Source organism: Columba livia, chromosome 10, assembly GCF_036013475.1.
Source record: "Columba livia isolate bColLiv1 breed racing homer chromosome 10, bColLiv1.pat.W.v2, whole genome shotgun sequence".
In the NCBI taxonomy this organism is placed as follows: Eukaryota; Metazoa; Chordata; class Aves; order Columbiformes; family Columbidae; genus Columba; species Columba livia.
In genome coordinates, this window is record NC_088611.1 from 14,665,739 (window position 1) to 14,691,842 (window position 26,104).

General features: G+C 41.0%; 1 protein-coding gene across 1 annotated transcript; it reads right to left on the reverse strand.

Moving 5' to 3' along the window:
• Window positions 1-6,047: 6,047 nt before the first annotated feature.
• KBTBD8 (kelch repeat and BTB domain containing 8) lies at window positions 6,048-16,933 on the reverse strand. Its single transcript, XM_065075469.1, has 4 exons — window positions 16,755-16,933; window positions 14,220-14,430; window positions 12,463-13,577; window positions 6,048-9,739 (listed from the first exon to the last, which is right to left on the reverse strand). The coding sequence occupies exons 1-4, from the start codon at window positions 16,768-16,770 to the stop codon at window positions 9,276-9,278; spliced, it is 1,806 nt and encodes a 601-aa protein (XP_064931541.1). The 5' UTR covers window positions 16,771-16,933; the 3' UTR covers window positions 6,048-9,275.
• Between the last annotated feature and the right edge of the window lie 9,171 nt (window positions 16,934-26,104).

Here is a 26,104-nt window from a genome sequence, read left to right on the forward strand (position 1 = left end):
CACAGGTCATGGCAACACTTAGCAAGGGGTAAACTTCACTCAAGAGAGAGGGGCGGGGGTACAGAAAGTTCCTGAATTTCTCACCAGTAACTGAGAGGTTGACTTGGACTGGTGAGCGACCAATGTCCACAAGGCGAGTCCACACTTTACAGAGGTTTATATAACCCGATTTCAGTAGGAATGTTTCCACAAGACTTACATTGCAAATCCCCATTTGGGGGATTTAAAACATTCCCTTGCCTTGTTTATAATCCAGATGCTGCAACACACTATTTAAGTACAAGAAAAAATAGGCTAAAAGCTGACTATAGGCAGGCCAGGGTGATGTTCCTGTCCAATCCGAGGAGAAAACTCGGCAGAAAGGTAAACAAAGAGAAAAGTGATTCATCCAAGCTAACTTTGCAAGTCAGCACCTACCATAGCCCAAATTTCCTGCCTTGCAGCCACACACAGCCACCCGTGCTATTTTGTGTTGCCCCAGCAAAAATGTCTTCCTTGCAAGGACACAACAAATGCAGAAAGCCATGTGCTAGCTCCCAGTTCACATTAATGAGAAAGGTTGCTACTAGTGCTACCACAGCCAGCTCAGATGTTCTTGTCACAAACACATGACACAAAGCGCACACTTCCCATTTGAAAGGATTTTCCCCCAGCCAATAGTAACAGCATGCTCAAAAGTCTCCAATGGTCAAAAGACAGCAACATAAATTCTTGGGAAGAATCCATCGAGGGCTATTAAGTACTAAGATGCCACCTCTGCAATTACAGATTGCAAATTGCTGATGACTGGGGAATATTGACAGCTCGCTCCTTTCCTGCCTTCCCAGGTATCCACCATAAATTCACTGTCAGGAGGAGAACACCAATCGGACAAACCTTGGTCTGATCAGTCTGATGTTCCAGCTCTTTCTACCTCACCATTTACAGCTTCTACCAGTTATTATTTCTAAAAATGTTTTACAACCAGAAACATAACAGGCACATCCGGAATTTTTCTGTCTTCTGAAATAAATAAATTATTAAATGCTGTTATGAGAATTCACTACAGATTGTTCCAGATGCATGTGGTCCGCTGCACTCTGTCCTGTAGGAGGTCATCAGAAGCTGCCTACTGAAGATGTTGCAATCACACCAGACCTTCGGTTCACGGGAGTCTTTTCTTTCAACATTACATGTTTAGGAATAATGTTATTTTTAAAACTGAATGGCATTGCAAAAGGTGAAATTTCTTCAGACTTCTAAAATTAAGTAGCTTCTACACTGCTGGTCTTTTTCTTCCAAAAACGTGCTTTCTCCTTTGCTTGCAGACGCTTGATATTTCCCTTGGCTCTGAGCCATTTTAGACTTCGTTAAATTATATAGTCCTTCCTTCCACTTCCGTGTTAATAGCAATTGCCTAAATTACAAAGGTTTTCTGCTGCTAGTTATTGGGCTGTGACCATTGGCATGAACTTCAGATGCAATAGCAATTCCAACTGTTGAAACTGCTCTTCAAAAATCACTTTGGAAAACCCCGGGCACCTCCATGGGTGGTTGAGATGGACGAGAGCAGCAGAAACTCTCCTTCACTATTCCATTGGCCTATGAAAAAAAGAAGTTTGAAAGACTAATCAGGTGGCTCTTTCTTCTTAACACTTGCTCTCTATATACTAGTTTTGATGTAAAATGTGGTATATCTTTTAGTTCTTTTGTTTAAATAAAGGCAAAATGCAAATGTGAAGAGTAAATACAGTTTAAATGCTTCACTCCATTTGTTGGCTGTGGGAGAAGACTAATTTGATGTTCACCAAATATTCCTGCCCCTGTACTTATTTTTCAGAATGTTTAAAGAAATCTGTTACAGAAGGAATATGAACAGGATCAAACTTGAAGGTAATAACGTAATTCAAAACTTATCAGCAAATATTTTTCTGCAGCTGATGCATCACACACCATCTTGACTTCAAACTACTTCATCTAATGAAATCTAGAACTGAGCTTAGAGATAATCAACAGCTATGTATCATTAAAAGATAATGAAATCTTGGCATAAACAAAGCATGCAGTTCATTCTTCCTAAATTTGGACTGGATGTCACCACTTTTCTGCGAAAGCTGCAGAACAGAGGTCACATCCAGCTCTATGGAGACACAGGAACAGAGAGCATTCATTTAAATGGATTTATTTGGTACTATTTTGGTTGATGTTTTACTGGTGTGTTAGCATTGCTGGTACTCAGTGACACTTTAAATATAAATAAGCACAGACTGTCTTTTAATAGGTCAGATTGCACACTTTAAAGACAGTAACCGTGGCTATCGGGGCATGGGGCTTCCTCTCCCATTAACTTGTCATGGGGCCAGGATGTGTCCTGGGCCACAGTCATATGGAGCAGCAGCACGTAGGAGAAAACTGTGACCCATTTTTATAGAATTTCACCCAGCAATTCCTCTTCCATTAGATCTACGCCTTCTTTACTCAAATACTATGACATGCAGGAAGCTGCCCAGCCCTCCGAAACCAGTCAAACCCAGCCAAATGTTCTTAAAATGGGGAACAGTAGCATTTTTCCACGAGGAAGCACAGTATTTAGGGTTTTGTATACGTGCTCAATCACTGTCACTGTCTGTTACCACACACAACTCAACTGAGATAGTGTCTGGTTTAAATTACATTTTGCACAGGGCCAAAGCTTTTGAAGATTTAAGAATCTGTATAGATTTTGTGTGCAATTGGGTGGCTAAAAAGAAAAGAGATCCCACTGCTACCTCCTGTAAGGGAAAGCTGACTTACTTGTACAACCTTTGCTGTGCTGCAGAAAATCTACTATAGAGAGACACATTAATAACCAGTTAGTTTTGCTGATCATGAAATAACTTGTTAAACTGTAGCTTGATCATGTAAACTTAGCTAATCAATACCTGCCTCTTACAGTGCATATTTGCATTATAATTTGTGTAAAGTACAGAAATGTGTAAATCAGCAGTGAGGCACATGGGGCCTTAACTAGAGGTTAGGAAAGGGGACAGGCTCAAGCTTTGTTGGTCTAATTCTTCCCCCTTTGAAAGGCAGAGAGGGGAGTACACGTTGCAATGAGATAAGGAGAAACCAATGGCTGGGTGGTTATTTCTCCATTTAGTGACTGCACATGAGCACCCAGCTGCACACAGTATGCATGAGTGTATTTCTTCACAGCTTTGGGACTGTGAAGAACCAGAGTAGGGATTCAAGGAAGTGGACTGCCATGGAACAAACCTAGTGAACTATTTCATTTACATAACGCTACTTTGTTTTGGTGTGTTCAATTCCTCCAGCAAATGCTGCCAAAATACCATGCCTTCCTTCCTAAAGGATGGCTGAAATTAAAACAAGATGGCCAGAAAATAACTCCACCCCCCCAGGACAGAAACAGTCTCTCAAGTACCCCTCTATTTATCTCTTCAGCAAAATACATCAGAATTCACTTTAGTATCTAAAGAAGGAAAATCCTCTTCGATGCTCATAGAGTATAATCATTTGCAAAACTGCGGCAAAACTGCTGCCTTAGCTGTTACTGCTCCTCATACCTGAATAGGTTAACTTGAGCATGCAAAGGTCTCTCATCTGTTGCTGTGCATTATTTAACACTATAATGCATGCCAAGAGTTAAGAGGATTTCACAAGAGCTACTAGGAAATTCAAGGCACTGGAGGTCAATTAATTTATCTGGTTTTGCCATGAGAGCAACAGCGAAATTGGAGAATCAAAGAACACAGCTGAACTACTCCTGTCCCAGCTTTGGCTCCAGTCCCTCTCCCTGGCCATTACAAACCCTGAGTGTCTTCCAGATGTGACTTTGATGACTTAGCTGAATGTTTTCAGACATCTCCATTAACATCTTTTATAAACCAGAAAACAGCTACTAAACTTAAAGATACCCTGACATCTTTTTGAAGGAGCCATAAGCACTGCAGCAAAGCACAAGAACCATTCAGATATATCTGAAGAGTGAGGTGCTCACTGAGGCCTCTGCTACATTTGCTCCATTTAGTTTCTTTCCTCCTCCAGTTAAAAAAGCCCTTATAAGGAGATAATTCCAGTTAGCTTCTGAAACTTTAGTTTTGTCCAAACTGTGGACCCCAATTTAATTTGGCTTGTCTCCAGGACCCTGATGCAATTTTTTTTTTTTGCAGCCTCTTGTTACTTTGCTTTGATATAACATTTCCCCTTGGGGATCACAGAGGGAGGTCTCTTTTTGTTCTTGTTAGCTTCAGCTCTTTCTTGATTTCTTTAAATCCCAACAGTTCATTACGCACTAGCACGTTGCAAAACCATAACATGGCACTAGAGGATTTTCCCTTCTAAGTTCTTAGAGTTTTGAATAGAGCAAAGGTGCTCCAAAGGAGACAAGAGACAGGCAAACTTAAGATGCTTTTACCATGCAAGTATTTGCTAACTACAACTGCAAACTCAGTGCTGGGGATGGACAGCTTGGACTCTCAGCCATTAATTTATTAGCAAACTCCAGAGACAGCATGAAAGTACAGCCAAGTCTAGTGAGACCTGCCAGCCTAACAGCAGCCATCAGTATTTCATGGCCCCAGCTGAGTCCTTGGATGTGAAAGCAAGTAGAGAATGCGTATAGTTTAGTGTGTGTTGTCCAATTATTCAGTCCAATTATTCAGTAAGTTAAACAGCAAGCCTACTTCCTCTGTGCTGGCTTCATCACTTCCTCTGCTACATCTTCAAGGGGATACATCCCTGATTTTTAACAGCTGCAGATCTGGACAGAGACACAGGGACGTAAGCAGTGCCTTTGCTCTGCTGGCTAATTTCTCTGGAGAAATCTTCCCAGCAATGGAAGGCTGCAAACAGAAGATACCAGGATTGTCTGGTACACGTCATTGTAGGTTGGAGAAAAGGAACTCAACTCCATGAGGAGCAATGCCACAATCACACAAAATAAAGCAGTGATTGTACACAGAGACAGGACCCTTGGGCGTTGGAACTGGAGAGCTGCTGCCTGCTATTCGGTCTGACTGGAGGGCGTGTAACGTTCCGAACTGGTGAGCAAGAACCTGGATCTATCAGCACAAACTCACCCAAGGTTAGGATTGTCATGCAGCAGTCTCCAGAAAGCTGGTACCACATGGCATAGAAGATCACAAGCAGCCAGCGACATCAGCCTGCTGCAGGGACAGCATGGGCAGCCAACCCAGCCCGACTTACTGACCACATGTGGCAGCGTTAATCCAAGCACACACAACCACACCACACTCGCCACTAGCCCAGACTCCCCAATTGCTTCAAAACACACCCAAATGAGTTGAGAGGCTGGGGGCGAGGGGAAGGTGGGGGAGTGGACAGGTGGAAAAAACACCTGTGAGAACATGAGAAGACGAGGACCTTCACAAATAAGAGAACTACTCCTTGTTTTCTTGGGCTACAATGACTTAAGCATCACCACTGAAGTTGTCAGTCTCTGAAAAGGAGCTAAGGCTCTCAAAAGCAGAATTTACAAGCAGATGTGCCAAGCACTATCACTAGATCAGAAGCCACAAATAATGCTGGAGTTTTGCTTAAAATGCTGGAGAAGATGAGGCCTCTTGTTCTCAGCTCTGCAGCAGACTCCTTTGCAATGAACCTCACTGTGCTCTCTCCATCCCTTTACCACCTGGGAAGTAACTTCCCTATTGAATAAGGATGCTGGGAAGTTCACCACAAAGTGTCTCAGGTTTTTCCAATATATAGCATTATCAAACTGGAAAGCCCTACTTGACATGCTTGCTGGGACCTCAGCTCCAGCCAAAGGCAAGGAGGAAGGGAAAGATGGTGTCACCTGTGTGTAAGCAAATGAGAAGTTAGACCTGAGTCGCCACAAAGACAAAAAGAAGAAAAAAGCACCTTCCACATCCCTCAACAGCTTAGTGCTGCCTTAAAAAAACCATGTTACATTGCATACAGCTGGGACGCACAAGCAGAAACAGAAGAACTGAACAAGCACTGAAAAGTTATATCACCGGGTTAATTTTCAGAAATTTACTCCACTGAAATGCACACAGATTTATCACAAAACAAATGGAACTCCGTTGTATTTCAACAATAGGTTTATTTTAAGAAACATAACATGACATTAAGTAAAAATGCAAAATTGTGCAATTATGGCAAAATGTTTAAAAATCCACACATTTGCCCTCATAGGACTACAGTACTTCTTACTAACATACCTGAGCACTGAATGTTGGATGCCACTTCTAAACAGCCTCACGAACAGGGAGCTCTTCCATTTCTTGTAGAACATACACACACTGCATGTCTGGTGCACCAAAACTGCTTTTAGTTATTCTAAGTTTTACCGATGGAATCAAGTGGAAATTACAAAATATTTCCTTCTAAAGTAACTAATATTTTGGAAAAAGAGATTTACACTCACGTAAGTCCTTACGATGCTAGAAATTCATTTAACAAAGGGAAATAAACAAATGCAGAAAAAATAGCAAGTGGGGAAAATGTACAGATTGCTGTTTAAATATTATCAGTACCTTTGGTGCAATTATTTATTTCGGGTTTTTTTTGTTTTTCTTTTTGTGCTGTGCAAGTTTACTTAAGCCCGACTCTAAAGCAAAACTTCACCGGGAATCTGATTTTCAGCAAAATGTAGAAGCATTTTAGAATTGGCAACATGTCACAGCTACATTACTGTCTCAAACTCCTCATGCACAAGATTTAGTATATTCTACTCCCACGGCAACTTCCAGGATTTAGCTTTTAAATACATTACAGCCTTGGATCACACCCTCAGTTTGAATGGTTAAACAGAATGGAGATCTTCGTACTTTAGTGCAGATAAACAAAATTAACAAACCTACTGCAGAATTAACCACAGCGTATTGTACTTCTATACATCACATGACCAGTCAATTGCTAACTCAATTCTATTTCATAGTTTCAAGTAATATATTGAAATTTGTTCTACTAAATAAATATAGAAGATTGTCAAAAAGCAGCAAGAAATCTTGTAAATGTTCAACCAAGCTAAAAAACAAAAAGAAAAAAAAAAAAAAAAAAGGAAAAAAGTTACATAACACTTTGCAAAAAAGAAGAAATTGTTTTACACACAAATGCAACACTGTTAGGGAGGGTGCTTCAGAAAGCTTGCAGCTAGAGGCCTACAACAGCGCAAAGAGAACTAGCCAAGGACTAAGCCTAATTTTAAAAATGAAATTAGCTGTACTTGAAAAAACCCTCTTAATCTTGGCTATGGATATATATAAAACAGCATCCAGAAGAAAACTAAACAAACAACACACCTCAACACTGCTGGAAAATGCAGTCAACTTCAACTTTACTTCAGAAAAAAACTTCAGGCGCTCGTATTTGAAAGAAGCGGTTTGGTGAGTCTCCGGAAGATGAGGTATGTAATGCAAAGAGGCTTTTTTTTGTCATTTCACAGTTTTTTGTTTGTTTTTGCCTTTTAAACATTTTGTGCAAGAATTAAGTAATAGAACCAGGCAAGTGTTTCTGTGTATTAGAAAGATTCCATCTGGGAACAGTAAGACTACATAGTAAACAAACATTATCCAAATCCTCAGCCATGCCAGGGGGATAAACAATGAGCTAAATATTTGGCTCACTGAAATATCAGCTGTTAAGCCAGATAATGGTAAGTAAGCACTTACAGCCAGCAATGGCCACTGCTCTTTCAAGTTAACTGGTTTACTTGGGTCAATTTGAGAAAATAGGGAAGAGTGAGATAACACACTCACAGCTCTGCAAAAAACAGAGCTGTAAGAAATTAGACCTGTTGAATTACAGCTGATACACGTTTTAGGATTCACCTCTTCCCTTTTCAAGCCAGTTTTCACTATTGAAGTAGAGGCTGAACTTTGAACTTATTTACTTCTTAAAAATGAGCTAAATGTTAAATACATAGAGAAAAGTTTTGCAATATACTGGATCCCTATTCTGTATTTGCATTTAAGATTATTTAATCCATGGACACGTTGTTAATTTTGCTTTAATACACTGGATAATGAAGACAGCTCAGTAGTGCAAATTTTCACATTATAGATCAGAATGAAATAGAAGATATTTGAGAGTTTGATTGCAGGGAGAAAAGAAGAACAACTTGTAAAGTTAAGCCACGCTTTTCCAAGTTACTGGAGCACATGCCGACTCTGCACATAGCACTGGATTTTAGCGGAGAGAGAATAAACACCCTACACAAACAAAAAAACAAACCACAACAACACCACAACAAAAAACCCCCACGACTATTTATTAAGGCCAAATCCTGTCACCATTCTGTGCAAGAACATCACTGCAGTAAAAATGTTATGTTAAAAAAGACAATATGATGACAGGACAGGGCCTGAAAAGAGACACACACACACCATGAAAAATAACAGGCTGTCTTAAACAGTAGCATAAGACCAGCCCATTTCAGACAAACAAGTATTAAAAATGTACTAGCACCATCAACTTTTGGGTTAAAGCCCTTTATGGGATGGAAAAAAGGTTTTAAGCAGTGTTAAAAAGAAGTTTTTACAGCACTACATCTAAGTGGCAGGTGTTGGAGTTTTCCCCCCACTATCATTCATCTCAAATTTAACAGAACTCCACAGACAGGACATGGTACAGCAATGTGAACAAGCCTCTGTCCGGGGCAAAGGTATTCCATGTTTCAATTCCGACTTGAGTTTTTCCTCCCAAATTGTAGTGCACAAACAACATCACAAACATCTTAGCAGACTTCAAAAGCAGTACAGAAAAAAGATCATTATGAATCAGGATCTACCATTCCTCTACGTACTTTCAATCTAAAATTAAAACAAACGAAAAAACCCACAACTTAGCGATATTGCCTCAAATTTTACCCGTATTAAAAAAAAAAAGAAAGTGAAAAAAAAACAGAAGTCACTTCAAGACATCTTTGACATCCTTAGCTATTAACGCTAGATTTTCTTTCACTGTAGTGCATAGTTATCCTGGCTCTTCCACCTAATTTGCTCTTACCACAAAACCACCCCTCTAGTATGACATGATTAAGTGTTACCAGAAAAAAAAAATGCTGATAATTGCACTTTGTAACCTCCTTCTCATTTCCCAGGAAAATATCAGTAAATATGAAACTGAACCAGTAATTCCCTCCCCAGACTGCAACCTTTAAAGAGCACCCATCCTCATATACAAAAAACTGTCTGTTTCAGCTTACAATAAATACTGACAGAATTTCTTTGTTTTCTTTTAAGACATGTTTTCTCTAGCATCAGATTACCACTGAAATCACTAAGGCCTGTTACTGAAAAAAACAAAAATTAAATAACTTTCTGAAGACACTGCGGATACAATTTAGCAACAACACATTCAAAATGCCGGCCCAAATCCCAGAGCCTATCTGGAGTCTCATATACTTTTTGCCACTGGTCAGTAACCTCATCATACTGGTAGAGCGAATTTTTCCTGCTGGTTCTGAAAACATGTTCTTCAACAGTGACTTGAGTAGCTCTGACAAACAGATGGAGTTTGTTTTTGAGGAGTACGAGTTTTATATACGGATTAATGGACTGATCACATGGAAAGTCTTTTTTTCGAGTCCACTTATTTTGTTCAATGTCATAGGCCTCTACGGTAAACATACGTTGATGGTTTCCACAGGTTCCAGCTATGTAGTAGATGGAGTCATTGTATACAGTTGCCAAGCCTTGGATTCTAGGCACAGTCATTGGGGTCAAAAATCCCCAGTAATCCTTCTGAGGATCATAGCAGAGAAAAAATTCCCCTGAAAAGAGAGAGCAAAAATAAAACATAACTTATGCTTCATTTCCAAAACAACAATTCTGCAGCAACTAAGCTTTCAGGTATGTTCTTCCACGGACAGAAATGGTCTAACAATTTTTAAAAGCCTTGATCCCAAAGCAAAAAAAAACCTATTATCACCATTGCCTGCTTTCCTCCAAGTGTATCACAAAAATATTAAAAGCATGATTAAAAACCACAAGTTTCTATTCCACTGAAGTAGAGGGGATTTGAAACATATCTGAAATACGTTTTACATATTTCCTAGCTATCCTTTACTACTTCTAGACCACGCTTCAAAATCTGGGACCAAACATTTCAAATATCTGAAGTATTTGTTTTGTTCTTTAACATCTTCACAACATGTCATCTACAGGCTGTGCAGTCTCAGAATTCAGTGCTTGAAAGTTGTTGGATCTGAGCAAATAATTGTGTCTTGTACTACACAGTGATTTTGAAGCTATTTGTATCAGGTGGCTGGGTTACATATTTAGGATGATTTGTTTAAAAGGAAGCCAGGTGAATACTTGCTACTGATTCATCGTTAGTTTTGTGATTAGGTTATAAAACACCCCTTCTGTGGACTGCACAGAGTACTATCTACAGAATTTAGGTAACAGAAGCTCAGATGACTGAAAGCTCATGCTTTGCAAACTTGAAAAAAAGGACATGGATAAAGACCACCTTGTCTTTTGTAAAGCCAAAGGAAAAAGGCCTAACACTTGCTAAATATTAGCATAATTTAAATAATGTATAATTTCACACAGCTTTTTAAAGATTTTAACCAAGCTGCTGTGTAACTGAACACCTCAAGTATAACAAAGAATACAGATATAATAAAGTAAATTGAGTGGAACATAGCTGAAGAGATTAAGTCTTACAGATAATACATCTTTTGATCACTCACTTTTGTTCCACAGTGTAATCTCCTGTGACTGACACTTGCATTTCATTGGCATTTTAACACTCTCATCAATCCCTATTGACTACTTCAGATTTATGAGCTTTCTCTAGGAAAATTATTGAAAGTTACCTTTTTTGTACCACTTCAGTGCAATTCAATCAAGGTTTTATCTAACACACTCAAATAATAAAGTTGCCTTAATTCCACATAACACAACTATTTATAATTTGCTTGCTTATTTACGTGAGCATCGAGTTGTCATTTAAACCACTGAAGCACAAAATTAGTGCAGCTAAAATTTGTAAACAGGATGCACTCTTATTCTATAGGTTATAATATCTACTTTTTAGCAGTTCTAAGAAATATTTAAAGAATGAGCAAATACCCTACCAAGTTAATATTCCTTTTTAACCATCTAAAGCAGATAACTGACCCAACAGAAGGGACAGATTGCAAAAACTTGCCAGTGTAACAGAATTATTTAAAGTCACAACCAGAGTCAAACCTGATACAGAAACAATGAAAGAAAACTCCGTAAATCACGCAGAAGCTCACCAACCTTACCAAGCAGAAGGAAGGCAAAGTCACAAAATCAGGTTGATTTCTTCAGTAAATAACAACAACAACATTACAGTATTCTCTGGTCCAGCTTTGTATAGAGAGTGACCCAAACAGGGAGCTGGTATGGATCTAAGACCCCAGCTTCTGCAGGTGTTTATAGAGGTCACCCTCAGCAAAACATAACCAAGACACCACCTCCTCCTTTCTTTACATTTCTTGGAACTCTTACTACAGCCTTATAAATCAGTCTCAGCACTTCTAAGTGCCGACTGCTATATGGCTCACGCAGACACGCGTTTTTATAGAAGATCTCCATAAATAAAATAAAGAATAAATTATTTGACCCATTCCCATAACAATCCTTTTTATTCATTTAAGAATCAATATCTAATACACCAATCAGAGTCTGATCATTTACTGGAAGAAAAGATGTAAAGGCAGTACTGTAATTACTGACCAAAGAAACAAAGTTAACTAGAAAGCAATAAATCTAAATCATCTTTCTTTGTTATCAGGATGACTTCAAAAAGCAGGTTAGGGCAGGGAACAAAGACCTACAGTGGTTAACTTACAAGTAACCAAGAACACAGACAACAAGAATCTTCACAGGTTTAGCTAAATAAAACGCAAAGTGCTTTTTTCATATGACAATTTCTTTTCTTCAACATCAGTACATTTCACCCAGATGAGGAAGATTTAATAAAGAATTTCCATAGTAAAATTTAGTACTATGTTGTTGACTTAGAACACCACCAAACCTGCCATTTGTACAGTAACTCAATACTACAACATAGTGACACTTTCCCAGGGCAGGAGAACTCAAGTTGCACCAGGGTAGGTTTAGACTGGATATTAGGAAAAAATTCTTCACGGAAGGGTTTGTCAGACATTGGAACAGGCTGCCCAGGGAAGTGGTAGAGTCACCATCCCTGGAGGGATTTAAAAGGCATTTAGATGAGGTTCTTAGGGACATGGTTTAGTACTAGAGTTAGGTTGTTTGGACTCAATAATCCTGAGGGTCTCTTCCAACTGAAATGGTTCTATGATTCTAACTGAAGCAGCAACTTCACTCTTCCTCACCCACCATTCTCTCTAGCCTTCCTCCCACCTCTTGCCCCAGGGCACTCTTTAAATGTCCAAGAAACTCAGTTTTTTTTAAGGTGCTTAAGAGAGAGTAGGCAGTCAGCTTGAACAATCCCCACTTCCAGGAAAACACCATGTAGTCAGTCAAACCACCTTACCCTGTAAAACATAGATGTTATCCTTATATTCCACAGCACTATGAAACTCCATTGCTACCGGCATCGGACAGACAGCTGTCCAACAGTTCTCTCGGCTGTCATAGCACTCCACAGACTTGAGTGAGTTTCGTCCGTCTCCTTCATAAACACGACCACCTATTGCATACAGTTTACCACAGCAATGAACCAATTTGCAGCCTATTCTGGCTCGCAACAAAGGAGCTTTCGGAATCCACCTATTGCCAGAGTGATCATACATCCAAAAATCACTCTCTGCTCTGTGGTCAATGGAGACCTCGCTGCTGCTTGGTCTGTAACCACCCGCAATATAAATATCATTATCAGGAGATACAAGAATTCCAACCTCTCTCAAGTCATTTGGTGGCTTGCATAGTTTAAACACTCTCCCTGTGACCGAATCTAAACAAGGCACTGTTTGCTTCTTTCCTGAGTGTTTGTGGGCAGCATCAAAGCATATGATCATTTCAGAAGCGGTCATTCCAAGCCGTTGTGTATAGCCATTGGCACTATGTTGTCCCTTTTGTACACAGCTTTTGGCCATAGCCTGTGCAAACATGGGAGGGATTTTCTCTAAAAATGTCTCTTCCAACAGAGGCATACGGATGCATTTGGCAAATATTTCCGGAAGGTGCACTTCTCTCTTATTTTGTTCATGCTCAAACCACCTTATAATGCTGTCATAAACATGTTCTTCTTTGTCTACGTTTAAATCATCACTGTCGAGTATACTTATCAGTTGGTCTTTTCTCAAATGAAGAAATTCTTGCTCTTTGGTGACACTCAGAAACTTTTTACGAATGTAGTCTTGTGATCTGTCTTTGAGTTCTTGATGACCATAGTGATCAGCAAAGATAAACACCCCAATGGAGTTCTGTGGGTCCAAATGACTGATCATATATTTAGCACACTGGTCTTGTATGGAAGGGATCTGGAAGATACTAGCTGCAGTGAACAAAGCTTGAACATTGGCCTCTGTCAGCATTACTCTGGAGGTATATGCATAGTTCAATACTAAATGCATTGACTCTGCTTCAACACCAACGATTCGGACTTCTTTCTGGGTACTCTCTGTAAGGCCGCTAGTGAACATAGATCTACAAAAGAAAAATATTTAGCAGTTTATTTGTAATTACCTTCTAACTACAGGTATAATAAAATTATATTGTACAACTAATCCAAATGTGTTTGCCCTTGTATCAGCACAAATACATTTCTCATTGATGTTACACTGCCCTGTTTGGGTACCTAAATTTAAGACCAGTTCTAGACTTACTGAAACGAAAGTGGCAAGCTGGAATTTCTTGCTTAATTATCTCATTAACCCCTTATTAAGATTCACACAGTTTACAAACAAAGCTCTTGACATAACCAAGTCTTTGCACTCAACTTTCAACATGTTATTTCATGCGCATATTCTAGCATGCTGGAATATATAACTTTAAAAGGAAACAAGAAATTTAACTATGCTGTCACTGTATCCAAGATGCCCTCATACTGGAAACATTTGTTTGTTTGTTTTTAAATAATGTCGCATTTTCTCCAATTAAACTCTCCTTTGATAAACAGACACTGATTAATGCATTGATCTTAAGAAAACAATCTTTACTTACTAGGTGCACTATACTATCGATAACTACAAGGATTATTAGTATAGGTGTGGGGTTTTTTTATTTCTTTTAATGAAAATAAGTTATAATTCTAATTTTGACCACCACTAGAACAATGGACTATTGTACCTGAAATAAGGACTGATTGCAGCAAGAACATTCCTATGACAGGAGAATGTTTTCCCATGATCCACTTCCACTACAATGTCTGTCAGTTGTCCTTCATCATACATGGTTTTAAGCTGTTGAAGAATACTACAGGCATGGAAGGGGTCCATTCCACTGCTGACTGTGTTTGAAGAAGGAATTCCGTTCAGTGTTTGTGAAAACTTACTTGGCTCTACAAAGCAAAATTGGAACTGTTTAACACAAAGCAATAAACTCCTGATCGCCACCCCCCGCAAAACCCATGTGCATACAGAACTAGCACAAATGAATATTCCATCCTTCCTCACTGTCACCATCCACCAACAGCAAGTCTAACATTTTCAAGGGTGAGTAAAGATAGAAAGACACAAAGATACCACATTTTTTTCCTTTTTCCAATGGACATGTAGGTTACTATTAACCTGTAAAATTATATCCATTAATATTACAGAAAAAAATAATATCAATAGTTCGTGTTTTTTTACATACTCCATGGGAGGGGAGAAACTAAGTGAAGAATCACAAAGCTTACTGACTTATAAAATGGGAAAAAACAAAGAATGCAGAAGAATAAAATAAGCCCCAAACACACATCACCATTACACAAGTCCCTATGTACGTACTTAACTTTACACTGAAAGAGGAACTGGTTACTGACTTACACAAGTGATGGTTCATAGCATAGACTCATGAAAAAACAAGCATACAGTAAACATGTTGGGCAACAAACTTGAATTCACATAAGCTTGTACATACAATCACATGTTTTTATTTACAAATAAAATACAAATACTGATTAAAATTACTCAGGTACAAAGGAGCTCACACACCACTGTGAAAACATATGAAGTGGAGCATATGCTTCCAAGGAACATGATATGAAGTAAATCCCAAAGTGAAAATTGAGCAATATCTGTTTCGTAATAGCAGCAAAATTTTTACGCAACAACAACAAAGGAGAGCTCAAAAGAAAAACATTAGGTGGTAAGAGCTGCAAATCAGGTAAAGCTACTGACTGCAACAGAGAATGCTTCCAACAAATTTTGGGCAACAAAAAGGGGCAAAGAGGATAGCAAACAACAATGCTGATGATGAATAAGACATTTAAATTCTAACTCTCAGTGATATACAGCAGTTACAGTTTCTGTCACTCAGAATTCAGACACAGCTTTGAGCACAGTCACAATTAAACCGGGAGGGATCTGCTGTTGGACACACATTTCCCATGGCAGGCTTGGGGCCAAATACTGTCTGTGTCTCTTCAAAGTACTGCTAGGAAACATCTTCAAAACAGGGTGGTTTTTTGTTTGTTTGTTTGTTTTTTGTTTTTTTTTTTTTTTTTCAAATACAGTAGTGACTACTGAAAGGTAAGATCTACAACAGGGGACTCTACCACAGTAAATGAACTCCAACTAACCAATCATTAGGGAAAGTGAGAATGTGTACTTGTACTTGTTTAGAAACAATGCTAATCACTAGTGAGCAAATTTCAAGTAAATAATACTCTGCTAGATTAGCTCCAAAGCTTCCTAACTAGCAAACCTTTGATGTACAAGAAAACTTTGATGCAGCTGCCGGTGCAGAAAAGTTTCATTTACTTTCCAATAGTGAAAAAGATGCAAAATAGTTGTTTTCTGACCATACCAGTCACTTGGACGATGAACACATGTAATCAAGGCAGCTTTCAGTGCTGGAATAGATACTCATCCCTGTATTCCAGTTTTTCTGTTTCATCCTTGACACTATGCACATTACAGCTCTCACCCCATAAAACCTTCCCAGTCACTTTCATCACCTTCATTTTCTCACTCCTACACTAAGCATCTTTTTCCTCTATTAATATTCCTCTCACTTGCACCCTATTCCTCCCAGACACATCCCAAAGTTCTCTCCACGTTAGTTTCTCAGACACCCCTCCCTTCACCACTCCCCACATATCCAGCTTCACAGGAGCCTTTCATCACAGACAACACTGCTCCTCCTTCACAAAGACCACAGTACGGGGGTGTCCCTCAAAAGGAAACCCTCCTTCCACCCTCCCAAAGCACAGTACCACCGCACGGTATTTCTCTCTCCCCATTTACAGGCCCTCACCCAGGCGTCCTTTTACCTCACACCCCTGACCCTCCTCCTCCAAACACTCTCCTCTGCTGTCATCTTCCCCACCTAGAAGGGACAACCCACACCACAGGCCCCTCATCCAAGCAGCCCTGCCCCACCGGGCCTCCAAGAGCCCATCCACCCACCTCAGGGCCCACCACAGCCACCCCTCAGCCCAGGGCACCAAGCACCCTTCCCTCACATGGTGCTCTCCACGGACACCCCCCGCGGAGCACCCTCCCCGACACCCCTCAGCAGAGAAGCCCCAACACCCCCCGCTACGAGCCCCTCACGGAGACACCCCTCAGCGCACAGGCCCCGACACCCCTCAGCAGCGCCTTGTCCCGGGCGCCCCACCCCACAGGCCGCTCCCCCGTTCAGCCCGTTCCCCCGCCTCGCTGGCCCGGCCGCACCGACCTCCTAACGCTGCCATTCTCGGGGCCCCGCTCCGGCAGCGGGAGAGGGGGGCGGCCCGAAAGGAAATGTCACCGGCACCGCTTCCCCTGCGCCGCTTCCTCTCCGCTCCGCGCTTACTCCCGCGGAAGCCAACCCCGCTCCGCGCACCCACCAACCTGGGCCGCACCGATTGGCCGCCGCCCCCGCGGGCTGCCGGGAAATGTAGTGCAGGAGCCGGCAGGCGCCCCTCCCCTGGCGCGCAGGGCATGCTGGGAGCTGTAGTTCCCCCCGGGCGAGCCGCCTGGGAGTTGTAGTTTCCAGGAGGCGGCAGGGCCGGCGGGTTCTGCCCGTTGCGTAGCAACCAGGAGGCGGGCGCCTCAGGGCGGAGCGGCCATTTTGGGGCCCTCAGGCAGGGGCTGGTGAGCGGCGCTCAGCCCCTTGGCTCACGCTGCTCCCCTTTCCAGCACAAACAGCTTCTCCAAATAAATAAATCTGTTCCAATTTCTGCTTTCTCAGGCCTTGCACTGCCTCTCTCCGGTCCTCGCTAGCCTGCACCTCCTGGGGCAAACCTGAAGGGGATCGAGGGACACCCAGGAGCCGGCTGACCAGGAGGATGGGCAGAGCAGCCACCACAGCCATAGCTGGAAAACAGGCAGACAAGGGGGAAAAAAAAACTACGCCTGCTGTCATCCTCTTGCTGCAGGGACATGGTCAGGGGCAGGGCAGTATCTGGATGTGAAATCCAGAGTTTCGCGAGGCTGAATTGACTTTTTATGAAAACCATATAATAAGCTACTTAGTCTGAAGGCTCATCGTGCCAGGAGTCTCTTCTTTTCTCCTGTGCCTGCACCCCCAGCACGGTGTGGCCAGCCAGCCCGGCCATGCCAACCCTGCACAGAGAGCAGCTGAGTGACTCCAGCAGACAAGCTACCATTTTGTTGCCAATGACCTTTAATATCACAAAGCATGTTTTTCACTATCCCGGAGATCAAGTGGCTGATAGTCCCCGGCTTCTCCAGTTTTCTGCAGCAACTGGCCACTGGTTTCATTCCTGGTAACTGAGTCATTATCAGAAGTTTGCTGTGGAAGACCTTTTTTTTTCCTTTGCGAAATGCAGTTAGTGAAAGGATTAAATACTGGAAGCATTCAGAAGTCCAGTATATTTTTCTGGTTTTTTAATCAACATACAGTTAATACAGCTTTTAGCCGTGACGTTTGTTTTATTTAAAAAAAAAATGCAGACAAAAATGAATTTAAATAAGATTTTTAAAATGTATTTGTGTTAAACTCTTTGAAATAAAGCAGCATGGGTACATTACCAATGCTGTAAAGCAGATGAATTTAAAGGCGAGAATAGTGCCACTCAGTGCCACCTGACTGCTGCTGCTGTGGTTTTGCTTTCACTTGCAAAGCAGAGATCCTCTGCTCTAGCAATTACCAACGGTGTCCGGGCTGCTGTCGATAATAACGCTGCACAACACAGGCGCGATAGGGACCCTGATGAAGGAGGTGTAAAAGAAAATAGAACTTCACGTCTGCAAATCGATTCTGCAGTTTTCCAATTTCCCCATTCAGCAATGGCACAGCCTGTGAAATTGTCCCCAGAAATACAAAACGAAGGGAAGGAAAATACCTCCACTCTTACCTTTTAGCAAATGACATTGCCTGATACAGTTCATTTCCTTCAGTGTGGACACTTAGGCCGGGCTGGATTAGTGTTCAAAACGCAGAAGCGAAATGGAGAATGTTTTGTAGTATAGATAATGCATTGAAGTGGTACTTGGGAGCACAAGCTTTTCTTTTAATAGCTTGCCTTTGTAAGGTTTTTGGTGAAGCAAATAAATTGCCATACAAACACGTTTAAATACTTTTTTTAAGAGGCATTGACATCAGCACTTTTCCTTAGCCTGAAGTCTTTCTCAAGTGTAAACTGCCATCATGCACTCACCTCTCTGGAAAGCTTCATGAGCACTCCCCAGCACTCAAGATTTAGCACAGCATTGTGCTCCCGGGGAGGTCCAGGAATCAGGCTTTTTCACCCAGCTCTGCATATTATTTGCTGGATCTCTCAGGGGCTAAACGAAAAGTGTGTTGCCTGTGCAAGTTGCTCTGGAATCTGTGGCAGTCACCTAGCGTGTTAAAGCTAGGTATTATAGATGGCATTTGCATTGCACACAAATAGCAGAATCAGTTCTTTCACAAATTACAGGATGCTTAGTGAATTCCAGCTGCCTTTCCTTCTGCTGCACCCTTTTCTTTCTTCTGTCATTGTTTTGCCTCAGAAGCGATGCTGGCCCAGTGTTTGAATGTACAACTACAAGTCACAAAATTGGGTTCTTGGCCTGATGCTTACACTAATTTACCTCATGCTGTCAATCAAATAATTTGATTTCATGGATTTTGCCCTCCCAGGAGACAATGAGCTGTGAAGCTCTTAGAGATATATTGATGTAAAATCCTCATCAATATTAGAGTATTTTTTGGTAGCATGTTTTTTTGGTTTGGTTGGGGGTGGGAGGGTTGATGGTTGGTTTAGGGTGGTATTTTGTGTTAGTGGTTTTTGGTTTGGGTTTGCTTGTGGGCTTGTTTTTTGGTTTGGTTTTGGTTTTGTTTGTTTTTTGTTTTATTGTTTGTGGGTTTTTTTTTTGTTTTTTATTCTTCTGGCCAGCAATGCACTGAAAGTGGTGATACCGCTTTAAGATTTTGCAAGAATCCAAAATGTCCTGGTTACTGAAGGGCTGGGATGCTCTCACTTATGCTTTAATTTCACACCTACTTTATCACTCCTGCAGATACAGTTTGAAAACATACAGCTGAAAACACTTGATGGAGAAAGGGGTTTTGCCCATTGGATATTCCAAAGGTTCAAAACCAAAAATGAAATAATGTCGACCGAGAAGGAACACAGAGTCCACGTCTGTCTTTTCTAAGTGATTAGAAACATTGCCCCCCTCATGAACTCAGAACTGGCACTGCTTGTTCTGGGATTCTTGCCTTCAAAATAAAGAATGTCTTTGTCATGAGCCCAAGCAAGAAAAGAGGGGAAGAAAAGTTTTCAGGAGAAACTGAGCAAATTATACACTTTTTCAGATTTGAGAACTTAGGAAACACCAGGGAAAAAAAAAAAGTTTGAACAAACAAGCTATTGAAAAATGTTTCCCTTCTTCATTAGAACTAGAGAACAAGTTAATTAGCAAACTGTGGTTCATCTACCTTCAAATATAGGGACCAAGAAAGCATCATATCTTCGGCAAATTATTAGTTTGGATCATGCGGTAGGGAACTGCCCAAACCATCTCCAGTGCTCTTGCTGCACAAGAGATGATGCACAGAGCTCTTCTGGAGGATCCAGCTCTTGCTACACAGCATTGGGCAAGACTTTTCACGTGTACTTGTGACAATAAAATGAAGATAATAAATGCAACCAGACCAGAATAAGGGTTGGCTCAAGCAGCTTTGAAAGGGAAAAATTTTTGAGAAGTGCAGGGCATCATGAAATGAAGGGCCAACCTACCCCTGCCCACGCACACTCCACACGGTCCGAACAAAGGAAAGTACAGTTTGTAGAAGCTTGGCAAGACTTTTCAGTTTTTCACAACAACTGGTCACTTTTTTCATTAATCTCTTGGGTTTAAAAAAATAAAAAAACAAAAACCAAAAAATTGATTTCCATCAAAATTGTTTAACTATGAAATTTAAATACTATTAAAGAAAATCTTAGTATTATTTGGCATCTACCAAATATGTCTCAATTACTAATATTTACTCTTCTTTAGTTATTTATGTTAATTTGCACTGTGAATCTGTGAGAAGTAACACAGCTGATACAACTGCACTCAGAAAACAGCTCATATTTTAATTGGAAACACCTTGATATTCACTGTGGAGCAACCTAACCTTGGAAAACAATCTTTCACCAGTTTGCCTTTAATGCATAAAACACCGCTCATTTTCTGCAGTTCTGTCACCAAGGGGCACATTAATTTAGTCTCACAATAATACATCGATACATTGATTGAGGCAGAGGTTTTTTGTTTAGCAGCTCCCAGAAATCATGCATTTCTTGCAGAATCTTTTTAAAGACACTTCTTGCTGCAGTTTAAGTAGGGGGAATTGCGGATCATTAGGGGAAGTTGCCCTTCAAAGCCAATCAATCCTGCCATACCGCGCACAGCAAGCATTACAGCGGAATAGAGGGAAGACTGGCAGGGGGCAATTAATGGGGCAGATATCAAAGCGCCTTTTCTGATTACCCCATACCGCACGGTGGATTTGGCCTTGCTGAGACAGGATGGTAGAAACAAGAACCCTGATGAGATATGGCTCTGCTAATGTCAAGAAGTGCCACTTCTGAGCAGCAGGAACAACTTTATTGAAAGCGGCTGTTGTTTTGGAGGACATGTGTGCACACACGGACATGGTTCCTCCTCCCAAAGCGTTTAACCTTTCTCTTGAGGCTGACTGAAATCACACAGCTAATCCCTCCTTAATCTCAGAATGACAGGCTCTACTGTTTTCAAGCATGTCCCAAAAATCTGGGTGACTGGCGTTGTTTAGGTGATGTGACAGTGATGTATTCTGCAGCAGTCACTTTAGAACAAAATACCCATTCATCCTCTGTCAACATAAAGTTTCACAAGAACAGCTGGCAATTACTAGGAGCCTGGCAGAGAAGGCTGGGGTACCTGCGCAGAGTTAAGAAATCCGTGCTCTGCTGGGTCTGCGCTGCACAGGGGACAGAAGGAGAAGATTCAGTAAGTCTGGTCCCAGGGAATCCCCATTTTTCAGCAGACACAACACAACAGCAATAACAAAGGAAATGGTCCTGCCTGGCTTACAGCAGACTCAGAGTTCTAATTTCTCACATTGCTAATTGTATTTTTATGGTGACCCCTCCTTAACACACCAGGACCCTTGAGCTCCTTGTGGCTGTGTTCAAGGTGTGCATCAGAGTCCCAGCTGCCCACAGAAATCATGGCACTACCAGAGTGTTCACTGACACTGAGTTAACTCTCACCTCTTGTTAAAACTCAGCAGCCTGAATAGAAAATCCCATACAGATCTCCAAAGAAATAGGTCACTGATGACCTGGCCAGCTCCAGCAATTAAGAGCTGGGACTTCAATGCACTAATGTATACATAAACTGATCCAGCCGCTAGTCAGAATGGGACTCCACCACAGTGAAAGGTGCTGACACTTCCCAAAGAGCACAGGTGGCTACAGACAGCAGAAAATACAGCAACCTCTTCTGCCTGGAACAAACCAAGAAGGTTAAAAGCAAACTAGTTTTCCTTCTTAAGTGGTGGAGCTTGCATAGCTGCAACCAAATGTGTTTCTTTTTAGGCAGAAGATGGTAAACTTGAATCACTCAACACCATCCTACATCCCTGGGCTATTCCAAAGTCATCACTCGGAGCTGCTGTGATTTTCAGTTCTTTCCCTCTTCAGTAACTTGTGTGTGTGTGTGTTTTAAAGAACTTGGATATGGAAAAGACAATCCCTGGAGCTGCAACAATCTTCATATTTCAGTCTGGAAAACACTGAAAGTTTAATACACTGGAGTTATTTTCATAACTCAGAAGGCCTGTTGCTTAAAAAAAAAAAGAAGGCATCTCAGACATCTAACTTAGAATGACCATTTGTGAGTCAATACTGTCTAACAACAGGATGGGGCAGTGTGGTGTTACAGACCCATTCACTGAATGCAGAAAGGTAACAACCATAAACAAACGTATCCTTGAAAGGGTAATAGATAGCGTTGTTTTTTTTTTTTTATAAATGCCTTTGTATTTGCCTTTTTTTTTTTAAGAGGCAAGCCCAAGGTGTCAGCTTTCATAAGGAAATAAAAACCTAATACCGTGTCTTAAGTTTAAGTAATGGGCTGTGATACAGATTTCTCATCACCTGCCCTTGTTTACTTGACCCACCCAAATTCAACTGCATAATTTGTATTCTATGGATTCAATTTGGAATATTTGACTATGAATTAAATAATATTTGACTGTTTACCTAGATTTGGGTACTGCCAATTTTTGTGCTTGCGGTTTTAGAGCCTTTTCTCCTTGCGGTCAATAGCTTTATTACTGAATGGAGGGACACTGAGCTGAGGTCCAGGGAAAATGCCTAGTCTGTTATTGACTGTAAAAACGTATTTAATGGTTAGGTATTAAAAAGAATGAAAGGTTATTTCCTCTGAAATCTCTGTGCAACAGAATAAATCAGATAAATGGAAGCCAGACAACGGGTGGATTCCTAGAAATTATTTGCAAATACTATATCAGAATATGCAAGAGGGAAGATGACTCATTCTGGAATCTAAAGCAGTAAGAAGGACAACAGGGTTTTCCCCCATTTAACCCCCACCCTCCCCAAAATAAAGTTGTACAGGTTTTGCTCACTAATTCTTCTGCCAAGTGAGACTACGTCTAACTGCAGCCACTCAGCTTTAATCTGGCCCAAGGAGATTCTGGCAAAAGTAAAGCTGCAGTGATGCCAGCTGTAATACAGACCAGCCGCCCATTTAGGCTCCAAAGCCTTCAACGATTAAGCTGCTTTTGGGTCCCTGGGCTGGTCAAATTTTAGCTTCACGCACCTCTGAAGCGGAGGAACCGTTCCAAACCAAATTCTTTCTAGCATCTTCATTTCTCCTCTAAAAATCTGTCTTGATAATATATGGGAAATAACTGCTAGTTTAAAGGGCCATTTTGAGAGCTGCCTTTTTGAAAATCCCGACACATGTTACAGCTTTAAAGCCTGGAACGATGTTCTTTATACAAGAGGCCTTGAACTCTCTCTGGGCAGACCACTTTCCTATCCTCTTCGATGGAACACTTTCATATCCTCAAAGCTCACATATTTCATGGTAATAAGCTGTGGGATTTAACTGTGCTGAGACAATATGCCTGCTCTTTAACCTAGTAGAACAAAGAAGAACTTTCCAAGCAAAAATAGTTGAGATTAAATGGAACTGGCGGGGCATTTACTTTTTAGCTATTGGGGGCAAAGTGGAAGGGTTTCCAAGACTTCAGATTTCTTAAATTTGGCTAAGAATTACACTGAGTATCACTGTATGTTGACTACTGAACTTTCCTAGGCTTGCTGTATAAATAGATTATAAATTGACATACAAATAAAAGAAGAAGTTCATACAAAATAATGGTATTATCCTGCCATAACATCCATTCACATTTAAACTTAATTCTTTTGATCCATTACACAAATTTAAGAACAACTACCAAAGGCCATATTGGAGTCGACACCCAGGGTTCTTATTTGTCAGGCTTAGGATAGGACCGTCCTGTGCTGAAATGCAGAAATTGGTGGCTGTTGTGCCCCCCAACCCCTTATTCTCTATTCAGCACTCATTTGAGCCACACACAACCATTTCTGTTTCAACCATACGAGTTTTCACAGTCTGACCTCTGTAGAAGGAAAGTCAGAAACAAATGAGAGGTCAAACATTTGGAATTAGCTACATCTTAGAGAAGTTGTGACCAGTGTCACTTACTGGGGCATCACGTGGTAAAAGACATTTACAAAATCCATTAACTGAGTAAAGAAGGGAACTGCAAGGTCTGCCAAGAGACTGCACGGCCCGTGAGCCAAGACAATGATCTGGCTCTACTTTTAAGGCCACATCTCAAATGGCCACACTTACTATTTTTTAAGTAGCGCATTGGTGCTAGGTCAGATAGTCAAATGAAGCAATCTAACCCACTTAGCTGGGATTCCGTTGCCTGTTGGTTTGTTTTATGGATAATTGTTATTGCATAAAGTACTTCTTTGCATCGCACATGTCCACCAATGCACAGATGTTCCATACAGTAGAGTTTCCCTGTCTCATCCCAGAACAGGGCATTCAGCACATGCACAGGGAAAACACACTCTGACCTAGGACCTGATTCACTATTTTTTTCCACCCTTTGAATGCACTCGCCATAAAACAAGTGGCATTGGCCTGAGTTACATGCCAGGTGAGCCTAGAAGGACATACAGTTTCCATAGGAAACATGAGGTGGCCGCAGTGGAGATCAGCAAAGCACTCACCCTGGTGGATCCATCACTGCAAGAAAAAGTGCAGATGTGTCCTCTTAAGTGTGAATGTGCCTTCAAAAGTGAACTTGCTGACCAGCCAGAAAGCAAGCCTACAGACATGCCTGCAGGTATGGCGTGGCCAGCTTGGCCTTGAATGCCCATCAGCTCCTTGGGTGATCTTCAGGCCATCTGTACCAACTGCTCAGCAGTGTTCCTGCACCTCCTGGGAAGTGATCTTTGTGCCCCAAACAAAATAGAAGGCAAAGCTTGTCAGCAGCACAAGTAGCATGGGAATTGAAGGGCAGGATAAATTCAGACATTTTCAGATCCCTCACACTTGCTTGTCATAGGCATGAAGAACACTCAGAGCTCATTTTTTTTACTAATCATAGCAATAATATAAATGCTAGAAGGGAAAGTGTAATGTCACTTTCTTGTTGCAGAGACTGTTCTAATTTCTTGCAAGTGCTGTGCAGACAAGATCTCGGGATAGTCACTCTTATTCACCATTCTTTCTTTTTAAACTCCAAATGAGGGGAAATTAAAATTTTCCTCCATTTGCCAAAGAAAATAGCAGGTGTGCTTTGGGGACCTAGTAAGACAATTAAGTACCGTTTTTAGCAGCTAGTGTATCTGCTCATTTCAGCTAAAAGATTTACATCTTTATAAATAAGGATTTTATAAATTCAGATCTGAATAAAGATTCATCTTTTATCACTAAAAAGTGTGAATCCAGTTCTATCATAGTCAATACAAGTGTCCCTTTGAGGCAAAGGGAATGCTGGGAGAAAATTCACTTTGAGCGAGTAATTTCTGCACCAAGTAGTGGAGATGACATGTGGGTACAGAACTTAATTCTTGCAGTGACAGACAGATCAACAGTTGGGAAAACAAAACCATGTATTTGTTGAGGCTGACTCCTGTCTGCTAAGGGTAATAGTTTTCTATAGCTTCCTGAATTTATATATGGACTACTGATCCTGGTATTAACAGCTTTCCTGTCAAAATAATGAACTAAATCATATACACATTAAACATAATATACATAATTTAGACATATATGTAGTATGGTATGTATTGTACATATTTTTCCTCAAACATATAGGCCTGGCTTGCAGCTAAACAGAGGGAGACCTGGAATTAAGTACAACACACTAAACATAGGGCATCTGTTTCTTTTAATAAATTAAAACCCTTACCTTTGAGGCAGAGGCCAGGCTTAGCTCCCCATCTCATTGTTCTCCCCTGTCTAAAGCTGAAACACGGGATTAGTTCCACTCTCTGAATTCAATGCATAGCTAAGCTTACCTGATGTGACTTTGGGACAGCTACTCAG